Source organism: Fukomys damarensis, unplaced genomic scaffold, assembly GCF_012274545.1.
Source record: "Fukomys damarensis isolate Sample0158 unplaced genomic scaffold, DMR_v1.0_HiC HiC_scaffold_33, whole genome shotgun sequence".
Classification (NCBI taxonomy): Eukaryota; Metazoa; Chordata; class Mammalia; order Rodentia; family Bathyergidae; genus Fukomys; species Fukomys damarensis.
The window spans coordinates 2,673,246-2,684,954 of NW_022900945.1; the positions used below are offsets into that span (position 1 = coordinate 2,673,246).

General features: G+C 49.7%; 1 protein-coding gene across 1 annotated transcript in view; it reads left to right on the forward strand.

The window, feature by feature from the left end:
• Positions 1–11,709, forward strand: part of Ube2u (ubiquitin conjugating enzyme E2 U) — a 45,031-nt gene that overhangs the window by 18,219 nt on the left and 15,103 nt on the right. Inside the window, 2 exon segments of the mRNA XM_010605077.3 lie at positions 6,876–6,956; positions 8,572–9,352. Coding sequence (XP_010603379.1) covers positions 6,876–6,956; positions 8,572–8,836 — 346 coding nt within the window. The 3' untranslated portion in view covers positions 8,837–9,352.

The window sequence follows — 11,709 nt, forward strand, 5'->3', positions numbered from 1 at the left end:
TTGAAAGCGGGAAACATGTCATCAACAGAATGCACCCAACCTATTATAGATCTCAAGACACCCAAGACATTTAGGAGAAGATGAGGTTCTGCTGGGAAGTAGCAGCAGCGAGGGGGGCTGATGTCGGGGTGTATCTGGGCAGCCCTGTCCTCCTGAACAAGATCTGGGTCTAGACTCAGGCCCGGCTCTGTGGCATTCGCCTCCCGAGTGCTTTCATCTGGTTTCTTTCGTTGGTCAAGATGTGGAAAATGGCCAGTGGGGTGGTAGGTGGAGGGCTGAAATAGCATGTGACTGGGCTCAGGTTTCCTTACCTGACCCCTCAACAAAAAAGATGAGGAAAATCAGGAAGCTGAAGTGGCTTCTGTTTAGGAAACAGGGTGATAAAATTGAAAGAGGAGAAACGCCGAACCTGCTGAGGGTCTGCGATGCTGAGACCCGGCTGGGCCAGCCCTGCGGCCCTGAAGCGGGTCGGTCTGGTCCTAGCCTGGCACAGAATGGGCCTCTTTTACCATCTGCAGGGCAGCGAGGTCCTGGGAATATCACTGAGCTTCCCACAAGTGTCTAATTCACTGCAGCACAGAGATCCAGGGCAGCTTGACGATCAGGCAGTCAGAGGAGACCCAGGAGCTCTGCGGGCCGGGCTCCAGCCCGTCTGCTGCACCCAACCAAGGACCAGAGGGCCCAGAGTCAGATTGGATTCTGGTGTTGGTCTTGTGCTGCCCTGATCTCTGTGCAGAGCCCTCAAATGGCCTTGTTGGGGCCGCATTGGTCCACACTGAGTTTCAGTGCCGCTCTACTCCTGGGGAGATGGGGCAGCAATTCTAATGCTCATGCCTGATACATTCATTCTGAAATAGCGCTCCGCCAGGGCCACTTCTTAATAGAGCATTCACGACAAGTTCCACGGAGACCATCTGGGGACCTCTGCCCCAGCATGGCCATTACAGCCTCTTGATGCTGTGCTGAGAACTCTTCCTCGCTGGGCGCCAGAAGAATGGAGCTGGCTGGGGAGCTCATTCCACAGGGCAGCCGAGGGACTGGAAGACAGAACAGACTTGGCAGAGTCTCAGGGCCACAGGGATTCCGCCGATATTCAGTCACTGAAGGAGACTTGCGTGCCGGTCAGCAGGGTGCTGCTCAGGGCCTGTGGGGTGGTGTGCATGGGGACAGGGCAGAGTTGGGCTCCCATTCACGTATGTAACAAGTATTCACCACGCATGTCCTGGGCCAGACACAGAGCCCCAGTTCTGAGGACACAGCCCTCCCCTGGGGAGACCTGTACTGTGGGTGAGGACTCCTCAGAAGGGGAGATGAAGCGGGGGAGGCTGCCCCTCAGTTCCCCAGGACCAGTGCAGGAGCGTGGTCCATAGCAGCAGGCTGCGTGGTTGGCCTGGACAATCCAGGTGAGCCCAAGGTGAGCCGTCCCTGCAGACAGTACCTACCCTGTGTATATTTTGCTTTTCCCTATTCACCCCCATGGTAAAGTTAAATTTCTCGGTTAAACACAGTAGCAGATTAATAACAAAAATAAAATAGAACACTTACGGCGATATTCAACAGCAACTGTCACGGGGATGTGCTCTCGCGCTCTCTCTGAACATCCTCTTCCTGTACGCACCTTTTTTAAGCTGGAGATCAAACAGTGCCTCCATGGCGAGTGGGGGCAGGTGAATGGCGCAGGCCTTGTGACAGGACTCTGGGCTCCTGGGCGAGGGTGACCACACAGGCGCCCCATACTGCAGCGGATCCGTGACCACACCGGGGACCCAGTGACTGATGGGCAGCTGGTCTACCCGGCACAAGTTCCCTGGACAAAGGTGTGTCACTGCCAGGGAAACGGGGCCAAGTGGCACAGGATTCACCATGCTGCTCAGACTGTGTGCAGTGTAAGACTTACGAAGAGTTTATTTCTGCAGTTTCCCATTTAATATTTTTGTGTTGGCCAGTAAACTGTATTGGTCAATAAGGGGGACTATTGAAAATCGTTCCAGAGATAACACCATTACGTGCATAGTAAAAGCCAGAGGACTATGCAAAGCTTGGGAATTGCAATGAATTTAGCAGAGACTCTGGCTATAAGATGAATATTTAAAAATAAGCTGTATTACTATTCACTCACAAGCAACCAACATAAAATGAAAAATTTTAAATGTCACTCATAACAATATCAATGTCACAACAATGTATAACGTGTCTATACTGAAAAACACAAACTGTTTCTAAGAGAAATTTTAAAAGACCTAATGGAATAGAGAAAAACATTCACTGTTTGCAGTTTGAGGAAAACCTCAGTATTATTATAATATCAATTCTTCCTAAATTAACTTAGAGATTCAATTTAATTCTCATTTTAAAAATCTCTGCAGTTTTTCTTCCTCCTGGAAATTTGTGAGCTGGCTCTAAAGTGTACGCAGAAGAACAAGGACCTGGGTTAACAAGGTGGTCTCAGTGAGCAAGGCTAGAGGGCAGACACTCCCAGGTATACGATCTGTGAAGAAAAGCACTGATTCAGTACAGTGGACCCTCAAGGTACGACCGGCCTGACCTATGAGCAACCTGGGTTATGACCCGAATTTTAATTTTAATTTATGAAGAAGGTCTCTAGCTATGACTTGAACACTGGCCGTTTGTGCTTCCAGATGGTCTCAGATACAGTCTTAACCCTTAAAGAATTCTGGAAGGAACAGGACACATCCTCTCCTGTGTGGGGTTCACTGGGCTGTTGTCTCTCTAAGGACACTGAGATTGGCCTGTGTGTAGGAGAGGGACTCTGAAGGCCGTGCAGAGGAGCTGGGCCTCCATTGACCAACTTGAGTTACAAGCAGCCCTCAAGAAAAGATTGAGTTTGTAAGCCAAGGTTCCAGCATGATCTCTAAAGCACAGCCTGGTCCCTGGAATCTGCTTGAATTCTGAACCCATCCAGCTCTAAGAGCCAGGGTGGGTCAGCGGCATCACCAGCGTTGTGTCTGCAGAATTTGACAGTGACACCGCTCCCCTGAGACAGTAACTGGTGTCCCCTATGAAGAGCTTCATGCATCGAGTTACTTCCCTGGTCCCTGTGCCTGGGGAGTTCACTTTTAACAGGAACAGAGGGCCATCTGTGGATGGCCAGCAGTGTGGTGGTGCGGCCCGGAGAGCTGCAGGAACCCCAGGGTTAAGGGGGCCACAGGACAGAGGACCGAGACCAGCGGCGGACCAGGCGGCACTGGCCTCTGCCCCATCGAGTGTTTAAACCTGGCCCTGCGGAGCTGGACAGCAGGTGGGACACGTGACTGATGGGAGGCGCCACAGCCCAGAGCCAGGGAGTCAGTCCGAGGTGGGAAACCGCTCGGGACGCAGCCTGGAGTTGGCGGGAGAGCAGTGAGGACCAGCCACATTGGGGCCAGGCTTGCGCAGCATTTCATCGGCTCCTTTCCCAGGACGGGAGGCTCCCTCGGCCACGCAGTGTGCCGGAGGGTGTGACTTGGGCCGGGGCACACAGGCCCGCAACCCGGTCTGTCGCCGAGCGAGTTCAGACTCGGGCCTGACTTCCAGGCTTCCATTGAGGCGCCCTTGCTTCCTGAAGTCCCAAGTCGGTTACTTCCCTCTCCCCTTTACTGAGCCTCCTTCCCCTTCGCCCGCCCCTTTCACTGAGAGTTGGTTTCCATTCTTTCTTTGCTACGCCCTGTCTTACTCATTTGGAGTGTGTTTTCCCTAATGCCCTCATCTATCAATCTTTATGTTGATATTTGACCCAAATATCTCTCTTTTCCTTGCCTAATTCCTCAGTCACACGCCTGGAGGTCATTGTGACTGGCTGCCCTGTCATCGCCTGAGGCCCAGGTCTGAAATTGAACTCGTATTTTACTTCAGTTTCTGTTCGTCGCACCGCTGGTCTCAGCGAGGCTGGCCTCCCTCCACTTTTCCCGCCTTCAGGTCCCTGGTCACACAGATTCTTTCATTCATCTCCTTACCTCCTAGCCTTGGCTCCCACTCTGCTGGTCCTGCTCTCTCCTGCCTGTGACTGAATTTGATTCCCTAACTCCTTGGATAATCTGCCTTGTATACTGCTTTCCCAGAAAACTCTTCCTCAGACGCTGATTTTGTAATTTCCTTGCCTTTTCCAGGATTACTGGTGGCCGCTGCCCCACAAAGTGCATTGTTGAATCAACCCCAAGTTTAATATGAATTGGCTTAAATTTGAAGATCCTGCCCCGCTCACTTTCACTTATTTTATCAAATGCCAACCCCTCTAAACGCTGTGATCATCATTTTCCTCCTGGGGTATACCCACGTACACACTGATGCAGGAGATGAAACATGAAAACTCTGTATCTCCCATCCTGTTAGGTGCCTGACACACCGAGTTCGTGTTCTCTAAGATAGAATGAATCCTAGGAATGGCAGTTAAGAGCATGAAGATATTTATTAATAGGATAGCTCCTGAAAGGCAGCAGGGTCCTGAAGGTGTAGCTGGGGGCCCCACTTTGTAGGGAGGTTTTACAGAGCAAAACCACATGGGTACAACCTGGGTTAAAGCTGTGATCCACCAATAAGGTTACAAGGATGGTCGCTCAGGTGACAGTGACCCAAGGGGGACGCAAGAGTACAGGGAAAGAACAGAGAACTTCGCAGATAGGGGACGGTCTGGGGTCCTGGTCACCCATGGAGGCGGCCGATGCCCTCTCGACTTCACCAGACCCTGGGGAAGGCTGTAGGCCTGGTCCTTGTCGTCTTTAGGCCCAGTCCCCAGCGGATGTGTCTCTGGCCGCAGTTGTAGGGTTCACCTTTTGTCCTGGCTCCTGGGGGCTCAGCCCTGGCTGCCTGCCTGCTGTGTGTCGATCTAACTAAGCTGTCTGTGATAAACCACCCTCCTTCCTCTGAGCCTGGCCAGCGCTGCCCGCTGCACAAAGTGTCCACTCCCTATTTCCAGACCTAAACCCCAAGTGGCTCTTGTCCTGATGGCTTCAAAACAAGTCGTGTCCCGGGCCTCCAACTTCCCTTCCTGCTGCTAAAGACACATCTATAAATATGTCACATTCTCCAAGTGTCGAGGTAGAACCATGTAGTGTTTCTTGTGTTGACAGAAAGCTGCTCTGTGCCCTCCTCCAAGTATTTATCTTATTTTCCCAACAGGGTAATAAGCTCTGACGTTCAGTTTAAATTATGCCTTCTACTTTTTGTATTCATAATGTCAGTGATAACATTCAATAAATTCACATTATTGGCTGGAACTATAAACACAGGGATTTTTATGCTGCATGCATCCTTCTAGGATAGAAGTCTTGGTAGTTTACCTGAATAATAGTAAACTGTAATCCTGTTCCCTTATTTTAAGAAGCTCTTTCCTTTGTAGAATCAAAAATGCAAATACACTCCCAAATGTTAAGACAGTCTGCTTCGTATCTTCAAACTAACTAATGTTGTAATTTGGGGGGAATATTTTTAATTATTCTGGAAGAAAGAGAAGAAAGCCCCAAAGGCTAGCAGTTTGAAACTGAGCAGGAAAACCCTTGAGAAGGGCAGGGTTGCAGGTCAGCCTCAATCAGACAAAACACAATGGGGGCGATTGTGCCCGATGACGGTGTATTTTTTCACAAGACAATGTGTTGATAGTTTCCTTCCTCCTGGGTCATTGTTGCCTGTTCCGTGACCTGTGGCAGCCGATTGATCACAGCTTGTTCTGCAGCAGAGAGAATGCAGCCTTTATTTGCTGCCTCCTTGCTAAGGCCTAAGCATTTCGCCTGCAAGTTTGCATTAGCTGAGCGTATAGTTCATAGTAGCTTGCAGCTCTCGAGGCAGCAGTAATAGTAATGACTAATTCATCTTCACCAAGTTTCAGGTTTCTGTGTAACTGTGATTAGAAGAGCAGTAACATATTTGAAAATTGTCAGTCTTAAAACTAGGTGCCTATAATTGTTACTTAAACAAGTGGCTGCATTAACACATTTAGATACGGCCCCATCAATAAGAAAATTAAGTCAAGTATTTACCTACAGTTTACCTATAAAAATTAATGCTGATAGACTTGTCCTAACTCAAAGCTACTGCCTCGCGAGAGCTACAAACTTAAATTAGAAGACAGACTTAAGGTGTTTGAGTATCTCTTTAAGCCAGTTAATTGGTGGTTTCACATCTGAAAGGTACGCTCGGTAATGTTTTGTTTAGACAGTGTTGAGAAGGTCTCTAAGATGTTTTAGTGAAAATATTTGGAAATGCAGTTAGGAGACTGTTTAATTGTTCTTATTTAATACTTTAGAATAATCTTTGTTCTCCCAGTACATTTTTTTTTGAGACAGGTTCTCACTGTGGGGTTCAGGCTGGTCTTGAACTCATGGTGACCCTCCTGCCTCAGCCTCCCGAGCCTCGGGATTACAGGTGTGTGTCAGCACTCTTGGCTCTAGAACATAGTAATATTAGCAAAGGGAAAGAAGACTGCAGGTGAAGGTAGTAGAAAAGTTACTTCTCCCCTCTACAAAAAATGGTCAGATTCTGTGTAATAATTAAACTGACCTCAATTCTGATACTTTTATCCTCTCTTCATAATAGCAAAGAAGGTAATTTTACTAAAATTTGAGGTAAGGTTCAAGAAAATTTTTATTGTAGAATGAGGATTTACAGATTTAATGCTGCCTAAAGTTCTTTTTTGCTATTGTTCACAAAGGCAGATGCCGCAAACCTTTAGATTTTTATAATATACGCATGGAAGCACATTTACCATTATCATGGAACAGTGCCTCGGATGTGCTTTCTTTTCTGTGATTTGTACCAACGGGGATGCAGTGAGTGTGTCTGAGAAATGCACGTCAAGAGCTGCCAGCCATCCTCGCAGATAAAACACCTTTCGAAAGGCTCAGGTATGCACTGTCCACTGTCTGCTTCTGTTGTATTTCCAGGCCAAGCAAAGCCAACTCATTTGATGATTACCACAAGACCCTTAGCCACGTCGCAAGCCTCGGAATACCACAGAAGGCCACGTAAGGCGACCCAGCCCTGCCCGTGTCCTCTCCGTGTCTGTCAGTCTCGTCATGATCCCCAGCATGTCTTGTTTTCGTGTCCACTTGGCAAAAGCTATAAACTTCTCTGTGGGCTCCTTGTACCATTCACTCACCAACTATTAATTTCGTTCCTTTTGTGTAGAGCACTTCGCTGAAGTCTGAGCAACAGCCAGAAGGAAGGACAGGCAATTGAGGGGATAAAAGATCAAGTTCTTAGTCTTATGAGGTTTACCTAACTCCCTTCACTCCTGCAAGGAAGCTTCACAGCAGGAGGAGCCCTTTTAATTCTAAACATAATTGTCCTCTAAGCCGAGGAAGCAGTGAGGAGAAATTTAGCAAGAAAACCTAAGAACCTAGGGCTGATCAGCTGTGTCTTGCGAAGAGGAAGGATCACCTGTTACCATCACACATTAGAAACTAAAAAGACAGCATGGGAGAGCCGGACAATCTTCCAGGCCCTGAACTGGACCCCTAGGGCTCTCCTGCATTACGCTCGTGGAAGCAGGTTATCTACACGACTTGCCCGTCGTCCTGCCAATGTGACTCATTCCAAAGTTGCTGGCGGTGACTTGTGGGTCCTTCCTTACTTGAACTCGTAGGTTAGTTTCTTCTTGGTTTAAACGACACCCCACACACCCACGATCTCTCCTCCCCCTTCCCAGTGTGCCTCTGCCTTCTCCACAAGCGCTTCCTCCAGCCCCTGCCCCGTCTCTCCAGACCTCCTCCCCGCACAGCTGGGTGCAGCACTGGCTGTAGGTGCATCCCGGCCAGGCCCCGCCGCCCAATCCCCGGCGCAGACTCACCTGTGCAGGAGACCTCGGCCATCTCACCTGCGTGTGTCACAGATGCACCCGAGCGACTCCATCCTTTCGCCCCCAAATCGCTCTCTCCTTATTTCCTTTCCTGCTCCGTGATAGATCACTGTTTTCTCATTTTCTTGCCTAAGCCAGATTCTTAGCTTTCTATACCTGTTAATCTCTGTCATTCAGCCACACCAATATCTCACGCGGCACTGTGAATTCTGTCGCTCCAGCCAAGACCATAACTTTAATGTGGAGGGTCATTGTGTTTATCTCATCCCGTGACAGTTTCCTATTAAAAAAAAAAAAGTATCCAGCTGTGTGTGGAGGCGCCTGCCTGTAATCCCAGCACTTAGGAGGCTGAGGAGGTCGGCAAGTTCATGGCCAACCCAGGCAGCTTAGTGAGACCCTGCCTCAAGAGTCAGAGACTGGCTCGGGTGTGGAATTCTTGCCTAGCATATGTGAGACGCTAGGTTCAGTTCTCAGAACTGTGAAAGAGAAGAGAGAAAGACAGAGAGAGAGAGAGAGAGAGAGAGAGAGGGAGAGGGAGGAAGGAGAAAGAGCAGAGTAGGGCTCCCATTAGGCATAAAGTAATTCTGAGCGTAACAAAAACAAAGGTAAGATAAGTAACTTTTAAGAAGCCACATGCTCCTTTAGGACATTGGTTGTTGTTTATGATTATACGTTACTATCCTCACTCATTCATAGATTAATGATAAAAACCTAAGATGTTTTAGGATCACAGATTTTAGAAATACTGTCAGCATAAAAAACGTAATTCTTTCTAACGCCAGAGTACAAAAATGCCTAATTTCCAAGGTTTGTGGCCGGGGCTGCATTGTCAAGTGGACACAGTGCCCGGGGCCGGAAGAGGGACCACGCAGGACCCTGGCTGTGCGAGTGTGGTGTCGAGAGATGGTAACTGGCAAGCCCAGCCGTGAGCCCGAGTCGGACCCTCCAACCCACACAGCTTTCCAGAGCAGCAGGCCGGTGTGCGGGCAACGTGCCGACTCCAAACCGGCAGCGCAAGAAAGGAACAGAAGCACATCCGAGACCTAAAATAATCTGGGAAGTCTCTCTTCAAACAAAGAACAACTGAGAAATGGAAGGAAAGAATAGAGCCGCCAGACTGCTGTTTCTTCCTCCTACGATTTTGGCCCCCAAATCTTTAACTTTGTTGTTTCCACCGTAGAATTCAACTCTCTTCGTAAAGCCAATAGCTAATAACGGCTCTTTTCGGCCCAGGCGGATTTCTGACATTTTGAAGCTAGCTCTCTGCCAAATTTTCAAAGTCACCCTGTGTCCTCTTCCCCTGCAGAGTTCATCTAGGAGCTTTCCTTCAGTAATAACCGGCACTTCATTAAAAAAATGAAAAGTAAACTTTACGTGCCCTGCTGGCCGTTTGTCGTTGGAGAGTCGGGCTGGATTGGACCCAGTGCTGTCTTTCTCAGTGGCCTAATTTCCTGGCGATAACAAAGATAAAGCTTGTAGGTGATGGAATGCTTCTGCAATGACTCAGAAATAGAAGGAAAACTTGCAGTAATCTTATTTTCTACACTTGCCTTCTTATCATCGGTAAGGTCATTAAACGTGTGCGTATTGTTAAGCATTTTATCCGTTATGAGTAGTGAGCTGTACTTGGATTTCGCATATTAACTCTTCTCCATAACGCTGTGCTCCGTCTGCATTATCGATGTCACTGTAGTATTTGGTTTATCCTTGCATCACGTAGCTTACAAAGCACGCTCACACCTACCCTGTCTGTGATACTCTCACTCTGCCATTCTTTTATTCATTTTTCCAGCCAGTTTTTATTGAATACCTAAAATATGCCGTGCAGAGTGGTGCGTCCACCCCCGGGTGTGCCTCACCATTACAACTGCCCTGTTTTACACATGCACGCCAGGACCAGGGGAGGCTGAGTCATTTGCTAAGATCCACATGGGAAGGAGATTAGCACATTGGCAAGGGTCAGTTTGGGAGCCAGATTACCAGCGTTCGATCCCGGCTCTGCCCCTCAGGCTGTGTCTCAACCTCTGTGTCCAGTTCCCTCGTCTATCGTATGAGAACAGCCATGGTGCTTGCCTCACAGGGCCGCACAGGAAATGTTTCATTAAGAACCTGTGGTTCCACCTCGCACCAGATCCTGAAGCCACACTCGCTGCTCCTCTGTCCTACCGTCCTGCTGTGGCGCAGAGGGAAGCCCGAGTGAGCAGTTCCGAGGCATGGGGAAAGGTGCCAATGGCCCGCTGCTCTCCACCCATCGGTACAGAGTGGGAAAGGACAGTTTGCCGGAGAACAAACCGACTCTTCAATGACACTGCGGCCCCCAAGGAAATGCCTCTGTCCGGGAGAAGGGTCCCCCGGCCGGGTGGCCCCGGCTCAGGCCCAGGCTTCCCTGCATGTGTTTGCTGTCCTCGGGACCAACCCGCAGCCTGAAGCGCTCGATCCCTGCTGCCACCCAGAGACACCCATTCCTGATGCCCCTGTGTGCAATGGGATGGAAGAGGCGGTGCAGTCGGTCCCCGCGTGGCGGTTCTCAGTCTGGGGGCTCCTTAGAACCCCAGGGGCTCATGGGCACCTCCAGACCAACTGCAGGGCCTCCGGTCCCCAAGGCCCCGGGGCCACGGTGCACATCCACATTTGGACCTTGGCGGGAGGAAGTGAGCAGGTCCTCAGCACCGCGCTCTGCCAGGCGAGGGACTGGTGCCGGCACGGCTGCTGTTGGGAAGGGCTCCTCACTGCCCTTCAGGTTGCCCAAGTCGGCCTGGGACGGCACCTTCCAGGCAGAGCCCGGGCAGCCGTGCTGGTGTGGTCCTCTTTCTCTGGGTGGAGCAGTCCCTGCAGAGGGGCAACTCGCAGGTCCACCTCTGCAGGGGGGGCAGTTGAGGGCGTGTCTGGAAAACAACAGAGCGGTGGCTCGCAGAGTGCTGGGTTCAAGTCCTGACACCCTAAGACAGCCAAAGCAAAAAACAGAGCAGAGCCAACATGGTAATTCCAAGGAAGACTTGTATTGTGGAAACAGTCAAGAGGGTGCTTTTCTACCCCAAGTTACAAAATTGCTACAAAGGCAAATGAGGATGCAGCTTTAACTCGTAGAGCTCCTGCTATAGTTTCCCTGGTCCTTCCTCTCTTTTCCTCCCAGATTGCTTCCCTTCACTGTTTCCCTCCAATAAGCACAGCTCTCTGAATGTCCAACTCTACCTGGATAACTGGCTGTGTATTGAGGGCCAGAAGATAAAGATGGGGGCATACCTGGTGACCCACACCTGTCACCCTGGACCCAGGAGGCTGAGGCAGGAGGGTCTTGGTGAGTTCCAGGCCAGCCTGGGCTACATAGCAAGAGTCTCTCAAAAAAGCAACAACAATAAATGAAGATAAGTATTGCGATGAGCTTTTTGAAGAGTTTACAGACAGGTGGTGAGAGAGATAAGTGAAAAAAGTTACAGGGATAAAATATGGGATGCATTAGAAAGTTTATACAAGATACTATGGCATTTTCATCTCTTGTGTGGTAGTGAAAGAAATGAGTGGAATGAGCCACTGATGCAGCCCTAATGCGACTACTCGGAAAGACGACCACATCATTTGGAGCTTTACAACACACAAGGGACATTTACATGTAAAATGTAGGAAGGCAGTTTCAAAAAATTAAGGAAAGCTTTGAACTATCCTTGAATAGGAACCTCACATGGAAATAGCATTTGATAAAGATTAAGGTTTAAGTTTTGGCAGTGCAGGGTGCAGATTCCCCAGGAGCAGACGCCGTGGGTGCTGCTGCCTGCTCGGCTGTAACTCGGGGTGGAACGGCTTCACGACTGCTCCCTATGGTGCCGTTAGGGCCCAGACTCACCGGAGGGAGATGGGGCCCCATCTGGGACCCTTGGGGACCACACCTGCTTCTTAAGGGGGGGGGAGGATGGAGGAGGGAG